The sequence below is a fragment of the Vipera berus genome (genome assembly GCF_964194415.1).
Source record: "Vipera berus genome assembly, chromosome: 5".
In the NCBI taxonomy this organism is placed as follows: domain Eukaryota; kingdom Metazoa; phylum Chordata; class Lepidosauria; order Squamata; family Viperidae; genus Vipera; species Vipera berus.
This window is the reverse complement of record NC_138207.1, coordinates 42,786,789-42,809,804: the sequence shown is the minus strand read 5'-3', so window position 1 is coordinate 42,809,804 and position 23,016 is coordinate 42,786,789. Positions and strand designations below refer to the sequence as shown.

General features: G+C 36.9%; 2 protein-coding genes across 2 annotated transcripts in view; one reads left to right on the top strand and one right to left on the bottom strand.

Annotated features, from left to right (window-relative positions):
- Positions 1-6,475: 6,475 nt before the first annotated feature.
- On the top strand, positions 6,476-21,617 carry AGXT (alanine--glyoxylate aminotransferase; the record flags this gene model as incomplete). The annotated part of the gene is made up of 11 exons (XM_081328552.1): positions 6,476-6,724; positions 8,214-8,406; positions 11,754-11,818; positions 11,966-12,066; positions 13,579-13,649; positions 15,005-15,089; positions 17,354-17,449; positions 18,469-18,538; positions 19,685-19,780; positions 20,754-20,882; positions 21,376-21,617. The coding sequence occupies 11 exons, from the start codon at positions 6,476-6,478 to the stop codon at positions 21,481-21,483; spliced, it is 1,263 nt and encodes a 420-aa protein (XP_081184678.1). The 3' UTR covers positions 21,484-21,617.
- ARMC8 (armadillo repeat containing 8) overlaps positions 9,083-23,016 on the bottom strand; it is an 84,882-nt gene continuing 70,948 nt past the window's right edge. The window contains exons 24-25 of the transcript XR_014026550.1: positions 11,895-12,057; positions 9,083-10,164 (exon numbers count right to left, since the gene is read on the bottom strand). The gene's annotated coding sequence lies outside the window, so the exon portion shown is untranslated. The remainder of the gene's footprint in view (positions 10,165-11,894; positions 12,058-23,016) is intronic.

The window sequence follows — 23,016 nt, the reverse complement described above, 5'->3', positions numbered from 1 at the left end:
AACTCTATGCGCACACATTCATATACTCCTCCCATTTTTTTCCACTGTAGCTGATGTTATGCACATACTTAGGTGCTTTTTTTTTTCTCCTGAGCGTCTCCTAATGCAAGCACAGAAGAAATTTATGGAAAGATGAATTTGAGAAAGGGAGAATCTTTCCAGAATGAACGTGCACATTGTACATGGGGCACTACCAATTTGTGTACTGCTTTCTTATTATTAGAAGTGCTCTCTGGCCAAAGCCCATCTTTTTGGAATTTGTCACTTAAAGTACTCTGACCAAAAGCAATCTTCTGGCAATGCAAGCATGTTTGTGCCATAAAATTCCTAAAGTGATCCTGCGGTGCCAACTACTGGATATATCTAGTTGCTGTACAATAATGTCTTCATATAATGGAAAGTGCATTATTACTTTCAAATTCCACATCAGAAGGAAAAAAGAAAAAGGCTTTTTTTAGGACTCCAAGTAAATGGCTACCAATAAAACTATATTACATCATTAAGACATGCAACACAAACACATGCACGCATATATAAAAAAACAAGTAGCACTGACAGCTACTGTGCTATAATCATTATTTAATGCATTTAAATGCATTTAAATGCATTTTTGCTGGGCCTTTCCTATTCATTCAAGGGTACTGTACTAGAACAAGAAACTAAAATGGAACCACTTCTATACAGCTCAACATTTAGCTACATTTAAATATATGCTGGGGGGGATGTCTAATTTGAAACTATGAGTAAAATTGATGGAGTAGGGGGAAAAACTTTGCATATTCATAATCACTCGGAAGTAGTTCTTCATTTCACTTGTATGTAAGCCAAATACTTTTTTTTTCATACCATAACATGAGTGCAGGTTGAGGATCCCACTAGTTTATTGTTCTCACAGTCAGGAAATTTCTCCTTAGTTCTTGGTTGCTTCTTTCTTTGATTAGATTCCATCTATTGCTTCTTGTCTTGCTTTATGGTGCTTTGAAATATAGATTGATGTCCTCTTCTTTGTGGCAGCCCCTCAAATATTGGAACACTGTTGTCAGATTGCTCCTAGTCCTCCTTTTATTTCCAATTGATCTTCTGTATCTAAAATCCTTTGTTTTAAAGTTAATTTAGCCTGAACTGGTTAAATAGCTTCACAAAAAAGCCATAGTAGTTAAATAAAATTCCTAAGCATATGAGATAAGTTCTAAACCCAATTTAAAAGATTAAAGAGGCCTTGATCCATTTGGAGCTAAGAATCTGAAACTTAATAGGGTGTCCAAAGACTGCTTTCTTCACTGGACTGCCTGAGGACCAAGTTGATAATTTTTGCATGGAGGAAGGAAAAAGGACTCAATGGACAGGAGGACCATTATCTGTGGACGCATGTGGATACAAGGATAAAAACTGGCAATGCCAGAATCAAAAGTTTCCAGATTAGAAATAACTGTATGAAAACATATTTCAGCTGCTTCTCAAGCCCATCAAGAGACCTGTCAAGTTTCTATTAACCAGAAATGTCCAGGAAGGGGGCAAAAAAAAAAAGACAAGAGGATGGCCATAATCAAGAAATTGAAGTTTCCCCCTTTTTCACATAGATGGATATATGTAAAAAGAGGCGGGACTTTGATTGTATGGTTGCAGCAACCATGTTGACTGTTTTTTATTTCCTCCCATTAACTTAGAGGGACTAGAAGACGTCCAAGATCCCATCCAACTCTGTTATTTTATTAAGACAACAGCATGGATAAATCAGGCAAAAGGAAAGTGATTTTATGAAGGCATAATAATGTTAGCTAAATTTTATTACAAATTAGCTGTTTTTGAAAAAGGCAAGGCATTGTTACATTCTTATCTTCTGTAAAATCTTTTAAAAACTAGATTTTAAATATTATTTTTATTTGGGACTCTTTACCTAATTTCATGCAGAACAAGAGACAGATCAATGGATGCCTGTACAAGAGGGCATGTACAGTATAGCATGTAAGTATAGTTCCATTTTTCTTTACTCCATCAAATAGATTTGCTAGAAGTCATGTGTGCATTTCTTATACCCACCCCCATTTATCACATGACAGTGATCATCTCTTTGTTTTCTTCCAAACTTAAATGTTTGCTTAGCTTCGAACTTACTTTGTACTAACAAAGAAGTGCAGAATAAGAATGGAATCAGTCAAAGGGCAGTTAATCACAGAAGAGACTGTAAAGAGGCAGCTGGTCTAAGTAGTGAATTGTTTAGAAATCATAATATTTTTAGAACAGCTTTTTTACGACAAAAAGCAAAGGAAGATCTGAGCTGCACTAGAAATTGTTACAAAGTTCTTGGGTTATGTATAGAGTTGGGAATATCACCAGAGAAGTTTAAGGACATTCGAATGTATTCAAATACTTGTATTTGTCTTGCAAGTAATTTGAGTTCTTCCTCATGGCCATATTAACAAACAATCTTCCAGTCCTTGAACTAACCAGAAAATACACTAATCTAAATTACCCTTCATTGACAGATGAGCCCTATTGCACCTATTTTCCTTCAGGCTAGCAAATGATTCTGTCCCTACAGTTTTCATGTGGGATAGGTTAACTGGAAGATTTTGCTTCTCCTCTCCTGGGGAGGGGGGGCATAAATAATCTCTTTAGAATACTGTAGGGCAAGGCCAGGCAGGTGCCTGGGATGGAGTGTTTGATACCTTCTAGGATGCCTGGCTGACACATTGCAAGCACAGAAGCGCTCCATGCCTGTGACCCTAATTGGGCTATTTTTGAACAAGGGTCTAGGACTCTAGACCCATGTTCAGAAATAACCTGAGTGATATGTGACAGGTGCAAAGAAGGTGCTTGGAAAACATCAGAGCAGCTCCTTCCTGCTTCACCCCATACTCTTCTCCCATGCCTGCAACCTGTCACTCAGTTGTGGAATGTAATGGGACAAAGTAATCGGTAAATGCTGCAAGGGAACAGCAATGCTGCTGACAAGTAGAAACAGCTTATTGAAGTTTAGGCAACATGGCATTATGCCAGCATAGAAATAGAAACAAGAAACAGCCATGCAAAACTCATTATGATTAAACCTGTAATGCACTCATTGATAATAGTAGAATATAGCTGGCAGATCCTGGCTCTCTTTGGCAGTGCAAATAATGTTCTAAGGCAACAGGGTCTATCAATATCTTTTAGCACTAAACTCGTACATAAAAATATGACTTTAAAACTGGAACAGCTAAATACAATCTTATTCTGTCTCTGCTGTGGATTGGGAATGAAACAAAGGCAAGAGCATGGAGAAATGTGATTTTAAAATGGCATGCGGGACATTATAAATAAGGGGTGGTGAGAATGAGCTTTTTGGAGCCTCTGAATTGATTCTAATAACAATGGCCACTGGCCCCTTCTATGCCCTTATGACAAGCGTGTCATGAGTAGATATAGGAGGGGCGCTTGTTGGAGATGCAACTGCAGGAGTAGGAACTCTTTGTGACTTTAATCTGTTGATATCAAAAGGAAAGGAGCTCCCTCTTTGTTCCTCTCCTTCTCTCCTCTTAATTTCTCCTTATTAGAAAATTGATACTCTTAGGCTCCCTTCATTCTGCTTCTGGATCCAACCCTCTCTTTGTCATTTCACACTGCAACCTACCCCAGATCTGTCCATTGTTGTTCAGACTGGTTTTCAACTTGTGTTTGGCATTTTTCTGATCATCATTGGATAGTCAGATTCCCTTTGAATACACTGACTAAAGATATTTGTGTAAAAAAAACCCAGAGAATTTTGACTAATCTAGCCATCAATCTAGCCATCTAATCAAAACTAACTTCCAGCCCAACAAATTCTTACTTTGGAATTTTCCATTATGCTAAACTCCTGGTTTACCTTATCTTGTCTAGCTTCTATAGATGAATTAGAACAGACATGTCAAACACAAGGCCCGGGGGCCAGATCCGGCCCGCGAAGTGGTTTCATGCGGCCCGCGAAGCCACCCTGGAAACAGTGAGGGAACGGCCCCCACTGCCTTGGCCCTGGCCCAGAGACCCTCCTCCTGCCAGAGACCCCCAGATCTGTCCCACTCCTGCCCAGGCCCCCATAGGCACCCTTGACGCCAACGATGTAGAGCTGGCCACGCCCACCCAGTAGGCCATACCCACTCTAGCCACGCCCACCCAGTAGGCCACACCCACCCCGGCCACACCCACCCGGCCCCCTGAGGGCAACCGCAATGCTGATGCGGCCCTCAATGAAATTGAGTTTGACACCCTTGAATTAGAAATATGTGGCCCAGGATTTTGACTTTTCCATTTTTTATTATCCTTACTCCTCCCTTTCTTTCACTTTTAGCTGATTCCATACTTGAAATTTCAACTAGGTAGTAAAGTGTCTATGACTCTTATATGTGTCTAGCTAGTTTATTTGAATGGAAAATTTGCACCTAGAGCAGAAGGAGACCTGATTCTGCTTGAGAGAAAGATGCCCTCAAGAGTTGTTTTACCATACTATACTAGGAAAGAAGATTGTGGAACAAAAATAATGCTGTCAAAATGGACAAATCTAGATGTAACAGCAAAACAAGCTAATTAATTGGTTTGGGAAACATGTAATGAATGAAAAATACAAAAACTCAAGTGAGTAAACACAATTTGTAATTACAAATCAAAGAAGCAGGGGAGGTTCCTAGTTCTCTTTCCCTTTCCTCAGCCACTGAATAAATGAAATGTAATCAACAACTCCAGCTGCTATGACAAAAAAATGAGACAATGGCATAGAAGACGACAAATTCCTGAATCAGTATCTAACCTGGACAAAACTTACCCTTCTTGCTTTCTAGTACTGTAAATGTGATAACAAAGAATATGAAAAATAGAACAACCCAAGTGATTTCCTGACTTGTAATATTTCATCCTGAAGTACTATGTGTCTGAATGACCAGAAATAGTGTAACTCACATTTTATACAAACAACATTTTATTTATATGGCTACCCACTTGCCAACCAACCCTGGAGAACTAGTACAGGGGTCTTCAAACTCGGCCCTTTTATGACTCATGGACTTCAACTCCCAGAATTCCTCAGCCAGCATGCCTGGCTGAGAAATTCTGGGAGTTGAAGTCCATGAGTCATAAAAGGGCCGAGTTTGAAGACCTCTGAACTAGTAAGTTAAATGCATTAGAAAACGCATTAGCCATAGCAAAGCTAAATATAAACATATGCAGCACCAGAAGTTCACTTGTTCACTTGTCCTTCTCTTGAATTATCCTGTGTGAATTGTCTGCAGCGAGTTGTCCTGCAATGTGTTGGCCACTACGAGTTGTCCCATGATGAGATAGCTGCACCAAGTCAACCAGGGCGAGTTGGCCATGGCAAGATGGACAGGTTGAGTCGATCTCAGTGAGTTGGCCATAATGAGTTATCCCATTCCAATTACTGTATGTCTATCCACACAGTGTCCTTGGTGGAAGATGATAACATAGAATTAAAGAGTTGAAAGAGGCCATCAGGAATAACCCCTAGCTCAATGTGACCACAATTTAGGAAGGTATTGCCAGAAACTGGTGTTTACTTCCAGTTTCCAGCACATAGCAAACAATGGGCTCACTTAACAACCATCACAAAAAGGTCATAAAATTGGGTCCAGTCACATAATAATCTAATTTGTAACAGTCATGACTTAAGATGGGTGTCAAACTGCGAGCCCGTGGGCCGGATGCATCATAGAGAAACCCGCCCACCCCATTGCTGGCAATGGCAAAAAAGTCACGAAATGTCACAACATGTCACGTGACATTGCGAGTTTGACACCTCTGATTTAAGATTGCCAGGGTCAACTATGGTTGTAAATCGAGGACTACATATGCAACATTTTCTGTTTTATCTCAAGGAAAAAAATGACTTAGGCTAGTCCTTCTGAGGCCAGAAAAAGCAAACCAGGAAAGCTATTTATTAATCTTTTATTAAACCTGAATTTCTGCTTCTGGCAAACTATTAACAGAAGATTCCCTTAAGGGATGCCAAAAGGAAAAAAAATATTAAACATTCCATAGGTTTTATTTTGGGTTCAGGGATTTAAACCATAGTCAGAAACAGCAGAATGATCCAGGAGTTGTATCTTTCACAGACTGTGAAGGAAGCAATATCTAAGTAGGGTAGACAAATAAGTGCTTTGCTATGTTACCCAAAGAACCACAAAAAATATCAGAAGCAGAAATATGTTTGCATGATATTTAACTTTCCAGCTCTTAACAGGTGCAGAATTCTCAGGCCAGAGAAGCCTAAACAGAGCTGGCTGGAGAAAACAGAAGGGCAAGAAGCAGGTTGTCAGTTTGTTGCTGTTTCTTAACTATTTACTATATATATTAACAGGAATCTGAAGAACACTGACAGATCAAAAGAGACTCAATAGTGAAGTACTGGAAGATTTTTCAGAAGACTATAAAAAGGGGAGTGCTGCAACATTTATCTAAGATTTGTTTATTTTGCTTGACTCTGACAACCCATTTAAGGTCAGCGATGGGCAGTTTTTTCCTAGTGCAGCAGGCAATAGGTTTGTGTCGTGTTCGGCTGCCGGTTGTTGTGACTCAGAGATTCTGTACCATGTCTTCTCAAAGACATTGGATGTCTCCCCCTGCATCTCTACTACAGCCACTATCTGTCCCAAACAGATTATTACTAGGACCCGGGCCTTCCAATTCTTCTCCACGTGTCTTATCTGCAAATAGCCGACAACTCATAGGACATCTACACAAAGAGTTGATTCAGGTAAGGATTGCACTTCCAACTTCTTCTAAGATCAGCAGGAATCCTCCATCAATTTCCACTCCCTGCTTTGTATCCTTGAGATACCACACTGACAGATGTTTATTTATTTACTATTAAATTGGTTTTTAATCTAATAAAGCTCGTATGCTCTTAATTCCATTTTATTTATAGTATTGATTAAGCCTAAAACCAAAAACCAACTAATGGCAAATGAAAAGCTGGAGTTTTTAAAATGAAATTTTTGTTATTTAATTTTTCAGAGCTCTATTGAGAACACTCCCATATGCTTTTGTTTAATTTTGATATTCTGAGTAACAGTTTATAAATCTTCAGGAAAAACAACTCTTTAAATCGATTCAACAATCGCTGTTGAGATCTTCATTCTTCCATATGTCAGTGGGGAAAAAACAAACCCTTTCAGTTCTGTTGCCTGGAAAGGGTTAGCTTGTTCAAGGCAGTGCTCTCAGACCTAATAGCAAGCATGTACAGTTCAGGTTAGAAACCTATAATCTCTCAGATAATCTGGATATGAGACTTTATGGATCACGCGTTGTTGGTGATATGTTTCGTATTGATGTGTCCTGAAAACCCATGTAATCCTAAATCATCAGACACCTTTTTCCATACCATAATTGCAACTTTGATTGAATTCTAACATTTGTCATTTACCCCTCATGGTAAAACAGAATTACTGCTTATTATAAAAAGAGAACAACCAGTAGGCTATTTGATGAAAAGAAATAAAGAGTGAAGAATAAAACTTAACATCTGGTTGCATCATTATATTGTACCTCAGCTTTTCTAGCCTCATTTTTTCTGGCCTCATCCTGGAACCTAGTTGCTGGATGGCCCAAGACTGGAGAAATTGATCAGCACAATTTCAGAATTCTTTCAACCTCTTTGTTCTGTACTGTGTCTGATCTGATCAATGATCATAAAAATTACAAAAACCTGTATCAATAAAACATGACTTAATCATGTTTGCATCATTGCTCATGTCACTTTCATTGCAGCTACATAGGAGCACAAGCCCTAACCTTAAGGGAATATTTTAGGTTTTAAAGCAGCTGTACATAAAAACTATCTGTTCTGTCAGGAAATAGGTGGAAGGGGAGAAAATATAACTTTTACCAAAATTCCTAGGAAACACAATATAACTGTTGTAAGCCATCTAGAGTTGTGTTTTAAAATGGGAGGTCATATAAATCTTAGAGAGAAAATAGGCTGTATTGGTTCAATTTTCCCCAGATTCACACAGCATTAGAATGGAGAAAGCTGATGAAGAATTATTAATTTCAGAGACATTTTGACCACAGTTCAGTTTCTTCTAGCTATTGAATTTTTTCTTAAAACAAAGTATGTTTAAAACAAATAACTTTTAGTTGATAGAACAATATTAGTTAGTTCCTCCTATACATGTTACTCTCAGATGTAAATACATTAAACTATCCCTGAGGGGGAAAAGCTTATTACTTCTTCTTTTTCTCAGATAATGGATGATATCAAGGTGGGAATCCAGTATATATTCCAGACACAGAATCCTCTCACACTGGCTATCAGTGGCACAGGCCACTGTGCAATGGAAGCTGCCTTCCTGAATTTGGTGGAACAGGGAGACAAAGTCTTAGTAGCTGTGAATGGATTTTGGGGAGAACGAGCAACTGACATCGCAAGCAGACTTGGTATGAACTTGGGAGCCTCTTGTTATATTTTCAATAGACAGTTTCTTTACTGCTAGATGCAAACTGACATTTCTTTTCCTTTTTCTACTGAACCATGTCATTTACTCTCACTGAAATGCCAACTGGCTGCATTTTACAGAACAACCATTATAGCAATTTAATCTTAAATCCCCTTTGACTTTGAGCATACTTCTAGTCACAGCCTTCCTATAAAAACCCTTCTGTGTCTCTGATGTGTACCATGATGTCAATTTTTGTTTTTACTATCTCACTACACCCAACAAGTTGTTGCTGCATTTGTCCCATATAAATCATTTTGAGGGACACATAAAAGATATGCATGAAGCTAAGCATTTCTTCATTAAAAGGCATGATTAATTATGTTATAATTTATTCATTATTTTATTAATTTGTTAAAATCATTTATTTTATTTTTTATTTTATGATTATTTTAATGGGACTAGGTCAGGCATGCTAAACCTCTGGCCCGTGGGCCAGATGTGTCATGCCGAAACCGCACCCACCCCATTGCCGGCAATGTGGAAAAGGTCACAATATGTCGCTCGATGTCACGTGATGTCACGAGTTTGACATGCCTGGATAATAATTTATTCAGTAAACCATGGTTAAAACAAATCATGGCTTACTACATATGTATGGACCCAAACAATGTCAGAATAATTAATAAGAGATTTATTGTAGCACAAAAATCCATAGACTAAAACAGTTTTCCTCAGCTTTGTCTTGTAGATACACTGGGCTACATCTGCTTTATAGTTGGGAAAAGCTGGGATTAAAGATTATAGGGTGGCACACATGAAGCACAAACAGCAATACTGTAAATCATATGTATATAAAACAAAAACAAATCTCACAAAATTATCCAAGTGTAATGAAATATAATTTACATTACACTTGGATAAGCCATAACACTTTCCAAAAGTACAAAGAATGAGAATTTTAATAACTTCATAATACCAGTAATAGGTATATTATTACATGGTTTTCTTGTCATGTATTAACCTAACTAGGTCCTAGTTCTTCCTTTGGAATAATCTGGATTTGGCAGGGTAAAGGTCAAATTGTCCAAGAGGCCATTCTTGTAGTTACCAGCTGCATGAACAACTTAAATGAGCTATTTAAAAAGTCCAGAACACAAACAAACCAGTATGTTGATGCAAAAGATAGGCTTGAATCATATTGTCCTTGTGGAGGTCCAAATCCATAGCCAATGCCAGCAGCTTCAAGAAAAACTTCCATTACCTTGAACTGAATCATTTCTTCTGATGCAGATCCACAAATGTAATAATCTGAACTAGCATCATAGCAGAGGGCAAACAGTTAAATCCCTCCCCTATTCCATGCCAGGATCTTGATCAGTGATACCATTTGTTAAAATCCATTAATGCAATTATTTTATTTTTTAATCTTTATTTTTTAACAGAATTCAATAATAATCATTCAACAAAAAATGTGTCATCTGAATATCTTATTCACTAATACAAATTAAGTTCCTAATCCCTAAATCTTTTCTCTAACCATTGATAAAATAGGTCCCAAGTTTGAAAATATTCTGTTTCTTCTTTTTCTTTCAACCTTAAAGTATGTCTGTCCATTTCTGCACAGTCTAGCATTTTTTGGATTATTTCTTCTTCTGGTGGTATTTCTTCCAATATTGTGCAAATATAATTCTTCCCGCTGTTATCACATGCAGAATCAAATATGTACTTTGCTTATCACGTTTTTCTGACATTATACCTAGTAAAAAAATCAGATTTATAGTCTATGTGTTTCTCTAACATTTTTTCTAACCAAGTGTGGATTATTGTCCAATATCTCCTTGCTTTAACACATGTCCACCACCTATGATAATAAGTACCTGGTTTGTGTTTACATTTCCAACATTTCTCTGACATATTTTTAAACATTGTTTGCTAATCTTGTTGGTGGCAAGTGCCATCTATAGAATATTTTATATAAGTTTTCTTTATATGAAACTGACATTGTCAATTTATAGTTTCTTTCCCATAAACTTTGCCACTTCTCTAAGTCTATATTATATCCAAAATTCTTTGCCCATACTATCATTGTGTCTTTTACTTGTTCATCTTCCATTTTGAGATTTAATAAGAAATTGTACATTTTTTAAAATTAACTTTTCATCGGAAGTTAGTAATGTCTGATCAAACATAGTCTGCTCTTTATAAAATCCATACTGTTTATATATTAGTCATATCTGACTTGCATTTGTAAATGTGACCATCATGTTAAATGGAGGGCATTGATTTAATGCAATTATTTTATGATATTCATATATAAAAGTAATAAAATTTAGGTTATCACCATATATCTGATAAAGTGAGCAAACCAAACTATTACCTTTCAATGATATAGTAGCTGCACATGTACTTTGCTTCCAAAAAGTATCATTGTGAAATTCCAATTGAGATATATTCCTGTCTAAAATTCTGGAGAACTGCTGCTGATCAGTTTACTTAACTCTGAATCAAAATGAAATAATAGTCTATTTTTGAAAAACTGCGTTACTGATTCAATCCTCTAATTGTGTGGTTCAGCCTTTATGAGTAAGAACTTGAATTGGGTTAAAATTCCTGATGGAATAACATTACTGTAAGACTCGTTGCCTTTTCTTAGTTTAGAAAAAAAGTCCTTTTGCTTTTTAAATAATCAGTGAGACATTTTAATAATTAATTCCCCCCCCCCAAACCCATGTTTAATGATAGCATATGTTGGAAGGTCCCATGGAATCTAGATGGACTTTGACAGGTCCAAAGTATTCAAGTTAATATATGACTCATAGCAAACAGTGACTCTAAAATAGTTGGTTGCACTCTCCTACTGAAATGTGAAGTGACTATAGTCTTCTTGTTACTCAGGAATGCTAATCCAATCCCAATCCTTAACCTCAAAGGCTGAATCACACAATTAATAGATTGAACCAGTAATACAATCTGGCTAGTCGAAATCACTGTAGCACAAGTTTGCAAGGTTTGCAGAGAAATATTTTGTGTTCATTTGTCACATTAGCATGCACATCTGAAGCTCACTGTTTAAGAAAAGGATTTTTACTTAAGAAAATCCAACCTCGTTAACTTGGAATTTCTAAAGGGATATTAAGGAGACAATTTCTTTTATTTCAGTTTATAATAAAGTGAATTCCCATGAAATGAAGGGATTGTCAATACTTTGTTATGTGATATGAAACACATGCTTTATTTTTTTTCTGAGCATTATTTTTCTGAAGCTTTAAGAGCTGCTTCTTCCTTTGCTTTTAATTCTGTATTATTATTATTATGCTTAAGAAACATATTATTTACTCCCTATAGGAGCTGAAGTACATCAATTGGTAAAGGCTCCTGGAGAATATTTTACTTTAGAAGAAATAGAAAGGGTGAGTTGTGGGGAAGTACCAAAAGTATATTTGGATGTACCAGGGACAACCCATAGAAATTCATCTTCCTACTTACTAGAAACATGCTATTGACTTGTTTTTTCTTTGCATGATTTTTTTTTCTTTTTCTCTTGATGTGCCACTTAGGGCTTGATGCAGCACGCTCCCTTTTTATTTTTCATCACACATGGAGAATCATCCACTGGAGTAGTTCAGCCACTGGATGGCCTGGGAGATCTCTGTCACAGGTTAGTGAAGGAAGGAAAGACAACACCATTGTTTTTAGAACTAAAATCATAGGGCTGCTACCTATAGCTGAAGATGGATCTGGGAATTACTGAAAATCTATGGCATATGTTTGTCATTCAATACAAAAGTATTTCAGCTAAATGCTTGGCTTTGACAATAAAATAAAAACAAAAATCATATTACAAATTAGACTGCAGGGGAGTATAATAGTGACACATATTGATTGGTTTATTTTATTTTATTTTATTTATTTATTTATTTATTTATTTATTTATTTATTTAAATTCCATTTATATCCCGCCCTTCTCCGAAGACTCAGGGCGGCTTACAAGCTTAGCAGGCTACTTTGTAGGCTACTTCAAGGTAGCTTACATGTTAGAGACTAAAATAGCAAAATTGTAGTAATAAAAAAAGATGAGCCAAAGAAACAATAATACACACAACACTCAGTGCATATATTAATGTGCAGAAAAGATAATGCAACCATACACCAAATGAGATCATGATCAGATTTTTTTATGACTAGCTTTTTAAAATTCAGCTTCTAAAACTGTTGGTCATAAAAACTGGACAATGATAATTTATGTTGCTATTGAATTTCAGTGAAGTGGTCTAAGGAGGAAAGGTGGCTTGTATGGGCACATCTGACATTTAAAATGTCCTTACTGTATATATAGTGCATCAATATGATTAATGAAGAGTAACTGTTATTTGAGAAGCATAATGATAAAATACAGGGGTTTGGGGGTACTTGGTTCTCTCTGAGGTTGGTTTTTTTCTTAAAGAGATTTCATTACCAAACATGTAGGTAAACAAAATGACAAATGGACAAAATATCACTTTTACAAGATCATCTCAAGTACTTAGAAATAAGAAGAGTTTTACTTTTAGCTACAAAATCTACAACAAACAAGCAGGAAAGATAGATTCGGAGAATGCTTCATTTTTCTCCTCCATTTATTTTTTGTTACAAAATGCAACTGTTCAATTAGAAGTATACTTCTCAAAGTTGCTCAGTTGTATAAAGGAAGAATATGGAAGTCTTGTGCCTTTTCTTCTATGAGTAATAAAATAATCCTGGGAAAGTAATTTTCAGTCAACCCCTCCCCCCAGCCAACATTGCTCATGAGACAAGAGTTAACAGCTTTCCAACATTTAACTACAAAGCACATCCAAAGGAAATCTGTTAAATATATAATTTAGATTCTACCAATCTTTATTTAAAAGTCAGTGATAGTTACTTGTAGATCACCAATATGGCTCCTACAGCATCACCAGCTGGCTACTATCAATCCAAATATTTAAAAATTAATGTTTTAATTTTTTTCAATTAAAATGGCTGAAATTCTGCCACATCTACCAGATATGAGTTTTCAAACTTTCATTTTTAAAAACATTGAAAACAATTCAATTTTTAAAACTGAAACCTGCAACATCCATGTAAAATCATACGATATTGATCACTTTCTAGAAAAATAGTTGATCCCTGATACATTCTTTCATTGTTTTAGATATAATTGCTTGCTACTGGTAGATGCTGTGGCATCATTAGGTGGCACTCCAATACTTATGGACCAGCAAGGTGAGCAAGATACAGCAATCTGTCCTTGTAGCATGAACATTTGTTCTTATTCTATAGCATTAATTTCTGGTTTGTTCTTTTTCCCAATGTAGAACTGAATTTTACTTCAGAATTATTTGATCAACGCTTTTTAGTGAAATTTCATACTAGAAGTGTGAATTTGCTCAGAATATACTTTGGGCATGAACTCTTTTAATTGCAGAGTAACAATAGCAGAAAGAATTTCAAAAGCAATATTACAGGAGACAATTCTACTTTAAATTATAGCCATAGTATATGAAAAATCCCTGAAGATCCCTAAACTGTTTCCAAAGCTCTTCCATTTCCTAACCAGTCCTCTGCTCCTAATTGGGGAGCCACTGCCTAATAAGGCAAATAACCCCCTTTCATGAGAAAGATGCCCACTTCATGAGGAAGTCTCACTGTTACCATGTAGTCCATAAGGCACTTTCCTGCAGCCACTGATATGTAGTTATTAAAGTATTGGACTAAAACAAGGAAGATCCAGAGACATGTCTACCATTAGTTATTGAATAACTTCTGGCCAGTCAATCCCCCTCCTACCAGTAGTGGGATTCAAATATGTGAACAACTGGTTCTCTGTGTGGATGCCGCTTCCGGAAGTCCATTCTGGGCCTGGGCAACAAAAAATTAGCTACCAGTTCTGCTGAAGTGGTGCAAACTGGCTGAATCCCACCACTGCCTCCTACCAATTTGTTTCCAAGGGATCAAATGAAGAGATATCCCACCATAAGTCCCCTTGAACTCTTAGGCAGGATATAAATCTAACAAAATGTTGCCCTTGGACCAAAATACAGATTCTCCTCAGGCATACCTTGCAGAGAGTGATAAGTAAATCTAAAACTAACTAAATCTGAAGCTAATGTTTAGGTAACTCAAAGAGGTTAGTTCACTGGGAATGAAGGAAACAGATGGTTAAAGACCATGCTAGTTGATTCATAGAAATGGCAACTGACAATATTACAGGGTTATCAGGTTGATGAAAAAAGAATTACATGAACCAATAAGGGCCCCTCCTAAAGAGTCTGGAGGATTATATTCTTTTTTAAATTGCTCCTAGACCTTGGCATTTGTGGGAAAGATGTTGATAGCTAAACCGGTTTGTGCAGTAATGCATGCCACATAATACTGTATATAAAATGAACACTGCATTCCAACAAATCAATTTCAAGTTGAATTCTAAAATTAGCTACTGTCTCACAAAATGCTGGTAGAGACAGAAGAAAGTAGAAAGCAAAAACCCAAGTTTTTTTTAATGATAAATTTATTTCCTGCATTTATAACAGTGATTCAAATGAAGAAGCTCCTAACAAATTTTCTTATTAAATGCACAGGAATTGACATTCTGTATTCTGGCTCCCAGAAAGTTTTAAGTGCACCACCTGGTGCTTCTCCCATTTCTTTCAGCAACAGAGCCAGGTAAGGAAATTTGTCTATGAAATTATGATTTTCAAGTACTCTATTTTTCTGGGACAAGACATACACCGAGTAAGAGAAATAAGAACATATTTATTTCTGAGCACAAAGATATATTAGAAACACAATTGCCAGAACTGAACATATCTGGAAGGCAGCATCATGTAGATAGCTAGAGAAAACTTCCTCAGAGCTTTATACAAAAATAAAAGATAATCAGCAGCTTCCACAGCAGTACGTCCAACCTATTCTACAGGCATGATGCTACAACAGAGTATCTTATTGCAACGTGGTGACACAGAACCTATTGTGAAAAAAGAGCTAGTTTGGGATAGTGGCTTAAGACAGCGCCCCCCAACCTTTGGGGCCTGGTGGCCTGGCTGGGGGAAAGAGGGTAACTGGGCCAGCACACACATGCAGCCCTTGCGCAAGGAGCAGGCCAGAACACACATGCAAGTGCCCGCTGGCCTGCCCCCCCCAAGTTGAGTTGCTTATGTGTGCGCACGCATTCCAGCCAACCACTTACGTGGCCCAATTCCAAGTAGGCCATGGCCCAATAGTGGGCTGCAACCAGTGGTTGGGGACCCCTGGTTTAAGGCATCAGGGTAGAAACCAGGAGACCTTGAGTCGCATAGCTGCAGGAAGGTGGCAATGGCAAATCCACTGGTCTTAGTATCTAAATCTCAAAGAGTCCAAACATCATGCCTTTTTGTAAACCTTAAGCAAACATTCTATCTGAAAATCTCAGGAGGTATAGTAGGAACATTCTATTTGATTGCATAGATACTATTTCCAAAACTGTCGCACATTTTAGCAGTTGCAGGCAGGTTTACAATTTTTGACTTAAACCTGTAAGGTGGTTTCCACTGAATAATAATACTATGCTTCAAACCATCCTTGGAAAATGTATTGTCCAAACTCAGAATGCATACAAGTATATACTAAATGGCATGGGTCCGGGTTACTTACGGGAGCACCTGTGGCCGGCATCAACTTCCCTTCGTCCAGTTCACTCCCACAGAGAGGGCCTCCTTAGGGTGCCGTCGGTCAAAGAGTGTCGACTGGCGGCCCCCAGGGGGAGGGCGTTCTCTGTGGGCGCGCCAGACCTTTGGAACCGTTTACCAGTGGAGCTCCGGATGGCTCCCGACCTTCGCTCCTTCCGACGTGACCTAAAAACATATTTATTTGAACAAGCCAGCCTGGTATGATGGGTTTAGGGGTATTTTAATGTTATTGTATTAATGTATTGAATTGGGCTGTAATATTTAATTTTTTTTAACTTTTGTATGTTGTATTTTATTGTATTGCCCTGTACACCGCCCTGAGTCCTTCGAGATAAGGGCGGTATAGAAATTAAATTATTATTATTATTATTATTATTATTATTATTATTATTATTATTATTATTATTATTATTATTATTATTATTATTATTATATAATATAGATGCAGAGCAAGGTATATTCATTTTAAAATATTCATACAGCTTTTTGCTTCCTGAATTAGCAGCAGTACCAAGGACCTACCCAAAAATTTATTTGTATCCCACCTTTCTTATTTTTACAAATACATCCAGCACACCTTTCTCCTTCTACTTTCCCCACAACAACAATCCTGGGAGGAGGGTTGGGCTGAGAAACAGCGACTGGCCCAAAGTCACCCAGCCGGCTTTCATGACTAAGGCAGGACTTGAACTCATAATCTCCTGGTTTTTAGCCTGGTGATTTAAACACTAGACCAAACTGGCTCTCATGCATGATATGAATGTTAAGAACTGGAAATACACTGTATTATGGTAAATTGCTAGCTGTGGTACAATTACTGCATTTTCTCAGGAAACTTTCTGGTCCAAATTTTACAACTTTCTCCCCCACTGCCCCTCCCCCCGTTTGAAATGCAACTTTCAGACATATATTAAGTACTGAACATAGCAAGAGCATTTACTAAAAACTCTTTTACAATCCTGTAATCCCTTAGGGGTAACTGGATGAAGCTGAGCATTTCCTGGCCGATACCTTTCCTGACCCCATGGGGTGTTCACAGACGATTTTTTTTCTTTGTGCTCTATATGAGAAACATATTCTGCTACCTAGGATTGAACTCTCAACTTTCCAAGTGGAAGGCAAGCATCTTCACCACTAGGCCACCACGGCACTCAGTACAGACCATATACTATGAACCATTTAAAAATAAATAAATGATAGACAATGGCTCCACTTTGAGGGTGGATTTCCTGAAGTGCTAATCAAAAATTTTCATCATGCCAGAAAGAAGATTCATACTAGGAAAACAAAACCAACTTCCTTTTACCTGGATGTGGAAGAGCTATCTACATACTGGGGCTGCGATGGTAATCCAAGAAAGTGAGCATTTATACAGCTCTTCTACTTTGCTCTTGAGAAAATGGCTTTCTTGTTTCCTGGAACTGGTCTGGGAACTCATCTGTTATGTTGCCAAATGAGAAAATGTTAAACAATACCAGCATTTTGATTACAGGTAGTCCTTGACTTACAACAATTTGTTTAGTGACTGTTCAAAGTTGCAACGGCACTGAAAAAAGTAACTTATGACCGTTTTTCACATGACCTTTGCAGCGTTCCCATGATCATATGATCAAAATTCAGATGCTTGGCAACTGGTTTATATTTATGAATGCTGCTGTGTCCCAAGCTCATGTGATTACCTTTTGTGATTTTCTGACAAAGTCAATGGAGAAGCCAGATTCACTTAACTAGGTTACTAACTTATCAGCTGCAGTGATTCACTTAACTGATGCAAGAAAGACTGTAAAATGGGGCAAAACACACTTAACAAATATCTTAGCTTAACAGAAATTTTGTGCTCAACTGTGGTTGCAAATCAAGGACTACCTGTATATCTGTGAGAATGCAGGAAATGATTTTGTAGAGCTAAATAATCAAAAGCTTTGATCTCTCAGTCCTGCCTTTCTTTGCATTTCCAAAGCAGTCTCCCTTGTTTTGCCTTGAAAATGTGCAAGTCGCATGACTCAGCTTTAAATTTTTAATTCTTAAATTATGATTCTTGGAGTCTTCCTTTGGCTATGAAAGCTCTTTAGATGAATTTTATTAAACAACCTAACCTGCCTCAGAGGCCAATTGCTGTGGGAAAAGCTGAAGGAAGAGTGTCATGTGCATGATCTCAAGATTCTGAAGGAGGCAGAATATAAATAATGAAAAAAAATCACCAACAAACAAGGAAATATCCATTTAACTATGACTTTATATATTTGACTTAAGATTGTTCTACTTTCATTCCTGGTCTTGTTTTAAAATTGAAACTGGCAACAGAAAAGATTATAGCTGGAATCTCTTCATTTGTTTCTGTATAAGCTGCTAGATGTATTATATGCCATTTTTTACAGGTATCATCATACTGCACCTATCAGCACATTCTTCTGCTTGCGAGAAGCTTTGGCAATTTTTGCAGAAAAGGTCAGTTGCTGCAGGCACTCTATAATATTGGAAATAGCATTTTTTTAAAAAAGAAAATTTTACTATTTTATACACACACATAAATTGGTGTACACATCTGCAACATACTTAATCCCATTTAAGCGGGCAGTTCAAGCTGGTGGTCATAGAAGGCACAGTGATCAAGCCCCTTGGGATTTCCAGTGTGGGATTCCTCAGGGTTTGGTCAGCTCCTTGATATTATTTAATATCTATATGAAACTGCTGGGATAGGTTATCAATTGGTTCAGGATGAGGTATCAAAATGCAGATGATACCAGTTCACATCCCTACCCTGGGTTGAACTGCAGTGACTCTAGAAATCTTGAACTGGCACCCAGAGGCTATATAGCTGAATGTGGCAAAACAAAGTCCTTGCAGTGCAGCACTGAGTTATATTAGGCAAAGCATTGCCAAAATAGAATCTACCTCTTTTGTGAACATTAGGTTCATCAGGGCAGGGGTGGAAATGTTGCAAATGTTTGGAAGCTGTTATTTCTGCCAAGTTTTTACTAAGTACTTACTGAATGGGTATTTTGAGTCTGTAAACAATAGTACATAAATATTATGTATTCAAATATACAGAAAGATGTTGTGCTTAACTTTGTACCATAGAGGCTGTATTACCTATACTTCACTTACAGAATTTGACCAGAGCTGCTTGCATTTTTTACATACAAATCTGTTAGCAAGGCTACTGTTTTCCCAGTCACAACATGCGGCCGTGAAACAAAATGGTATCTTTGAATTCTGGTAGCACAGGCTGCATAAAGAATTTCTGCAATCAATGCTAGATGAAATAAATTCAGATTGTCACCAGTAATACAGTTAAAACTTAAATATTCTGGACATAGGCAAAAGAATGAATCATGAAGGCAAGTTCCTAAGGCTGGGGAAAAATTTAAGGTGGTTAAATAAGAGCCAATAGAAGACAAAGTGGCTAGAACTATCAATGATCGCTTATAACGTAAAAACTCAGGAGAAATTGCTGGGAGACAATCCAGGCAAAATTATATCCATCACATCCTTAAGACTAGAAACTTAACTGAACAACAAAATGCATATGTTCAGGTTTTTTTACTTTATTTTTTGTATATAGGGAAATAAATATTTTCATTTTCTACACAGGGACTAGAGACATCCTGGAAGCTTCATAAAGAAAACAGCCTCTATCTCTGTGCAGGACTGCAGAAGTTAGGTCTCAAACCCTTTGTGAAAGAACCAGTAAGAATGAAATTAATCACAAATGTAGAATATGGATCAAAGTAATTACTCATTAAGTTTTATATGGGGAAGACTGTTTAGGGTAAATTTAGATAACTGAGCAAAGTAGGTAATAAAATGATTGCTACAAAGACAAAATCAATAATGGGAATCAGAATTAAATCCTTGCCTCGAATAGTTTCTAGCCGTACTTGTTTACATAGTAGACTAGAAAAAAAACCCTACATTTTTCCAGACTTTGAGCCAGAGGAAAGAGATCATACTGGAGCTATGAATACTTATTCCACTTTCATAACTTGAAAATAATATTTTGTATGGTGGCAAAACCTGATCCAAAAGTGTATTTATTATTTATTTATTAATTGAATTTATATACCGCCCTATTCCCAAAGGACTCATATGCATGCTATTTTCTGAATTTAAAAGGTAAAGGTTCCCCCGCACATGTGTGCTAGCCGTTTCCAACTCTAGGGGCCGGTGCTCATCTCCGTTTCAAAGCTGAAGAGCCAGCACTTGTCCAAGGACATTTCCGTGGTCATGTGGCCGGCATGACTAGACGCCAAAGGCGCACAGAATGCTGTTACCTTCCCACCGTAGTGGTCCCTATTTTCCTACTTGCATTTTTACGTGTTGGCAGAAGCTGGGACGAGTAACAGGCGCTCACTCTGTTACGCGGCACTCGGTATTCGACCCGCCAAACTGCCAACCATCTGATCGACAAGCTCAGCGTCCTAACCCACTGAGCCACCGCGTCCCGTAAATTTCTGAATTTACCCATTCATTAATATATAATTGGTTACTTTTGCTAAGAGGCTTCTCAAAAGTGAGCATGAGGGATAGACACAAAGCCAGAACTAAAGAATAAATTTCCTTTTAATACTATTGATACAATTTCTTTCAAATTCTGGAGATAAAGTATTATTCAAATACCCAAACCACCTGAATGGCTGTTTTGCTTTCTTTCTTTTCTAAGGATGCAAGACTTCCAACAGTCAACACTATCTTTGTGCCCGAGGGATATGACTGGAAGGAAATAACTGAATATATTATGAAAAATCATGAGATTGAGGTGTCTGGAGGCCTGGGTCCTTTAGCAGGCAAGGTAAATACAGGGTCATGGAGAGAAAATAGTGAATCAGATGTGGTTGCCTGGTTCCTGAAGAATGCTTTGTAAAGGTTGTATTAAACAGATTGAACTATTAATTACAAATTATATAGCACAAAGATTTAACATTACTGGTAAGGCAAAGGCTGTAAGTTCATCTTGTCTGTGAAAAACCGGCATGTTCTTTAATGTAGCAATCTTTCTGATGTTGATTTTCTCTATAAACAATGAAGAATCTTAAAGCATGTTACCTCAAACCACTTCTGTGATTTAAGAGTCTCAAAGATTATCAAATAATAAAGTATCTAATAATCTGTAGCCTGTATGAAACAGCATGTTGGTACCTGAATTTAGTACGACAGAAATTATTATACATATAGAGTAAAAATTATAAATATGATTCCAGTGTACAGGTAAAATCAAGGGAAGAGTTGGCTGGAGTTTTCCAGACAGTCACAAAACACTTACTTAAATGTTTTTTTATCATCAGATTTTTCGCATTGGACTCATGGGCTATAACTCCACTAAACCCAACGTTGACAGAGTCCTCCAAGCCATGGGAGAGGCCCTCCAGCACTGTCTCAAGAACAAACTCTGAGTTCCTTCTTTTCACTTTCTCATTCTTCAATCTGCTTTGTGCAGAAGCAGCCAACCAACCGTTCTCTTCTATAGTTCGTTTGTCAAGAGAGCAGAGTTAATGAACCAAGGTACTGGAGAAGCCTTCTGCACAAGTTTCTTAACTGCATAATTCAAAAATACATATGTAGCTACAGGTTACATTTTACACAAGGATAAAATCTGTTTTCATTTCAATTAATTTTTATTCACTAATGTAATCAAATTATATTCAAATTATTAAATGGGATTTGGCTTGTTGTCATTCCTTTTGCATCTCTGCACTGAATGTATAGTCTTGTGCAAAGTGGCTAATGTTTACATCATAGACACTTTAGATAGCATGCAGGTGTATCTATACCAATTTTTATTTTTCCTATTAGAGCTTCCTGTTTCTGATTGTGATACTGAATCTTCTAAACTTGAGTAAATTATTGGAAATTGTTGTACATGCAATATTGAGATACACCTCTTTCAGCTGTAAGTTATAAATATGGAAAGCCACCATTGTGACCGAGTGAGTGACACCAATGGAGTTAACTTGGAAAGATAACTTGGAAATCATCTGCCCAGCAAGATATTCTTGTTATTCAGAAAGGAAACTAAATTTGAACCATTCAGTATTTCATTCCCTATATCACCTCCTGCTTCTAGAAATTTTGCAATGATAGAAGTTTCTAAACAACTATATGGCATTTGTCATATTTTTTAAAAAAATATTTTAAATAGTATCTGAATATTCAAAAGTAAAAATAACCTGGGAATAAGAATTATGATAAACATCATCCAGCAAACATACAACATTAGATAACATTCCATATAAGTTACAACAAAATGCTGCCAAATGAAGAATGTTTTTCATTTATCAAATATGTGGTTTTATTACTCTCCAGCACCAACTTAAACATTTTCATTTTTAAAAAAGTCCAAAAAACTTTGAAAGAATAGAAGGGCATAGTTTTCCTTGAAATCCTGGTGATTACATGTTCTTACTGAAATTGAAATTTTATTTATAACCAGTGACCAGCAAATTAACTACAATTAAAACAACCTGTGCATAGAAGCATGCTCAAAATACAGTAAGAGCGATAAAATCACCAAATGGACGTGCCAGTTTAAATTTGCAAAAAAAAAAGAGACTAGGAAAAATTTAATAAAATAAAGACAAGTATAAAAACTTCTTAGTGACAGCATTACAAGATTTGAGCTTTGTTATGGCAATAGCTGCTGATAAAAACATGGCATTCTTTTCATAATCTCAGGCTTCTGGTCTGGGAACAGAAAATATGCCATGTTCCCTCACGGAAAACATGATCTCTTAAAACATTCTTTTTCGAACAAGCTGGCCTGGTCTGACGGGATGGGGTTGGGTTTTTAAAATTAGTTTTTAACTTAATATGTATTGATTTTAAGGGCATGATGTTTAATTGGTTTTTAATGGTTTTTTAATTTTTGTATCTGATTTTTATTGTGTATTGCCCTGTTCACCGCCCTGAGTCCTTCGGGAGAAGGGCGG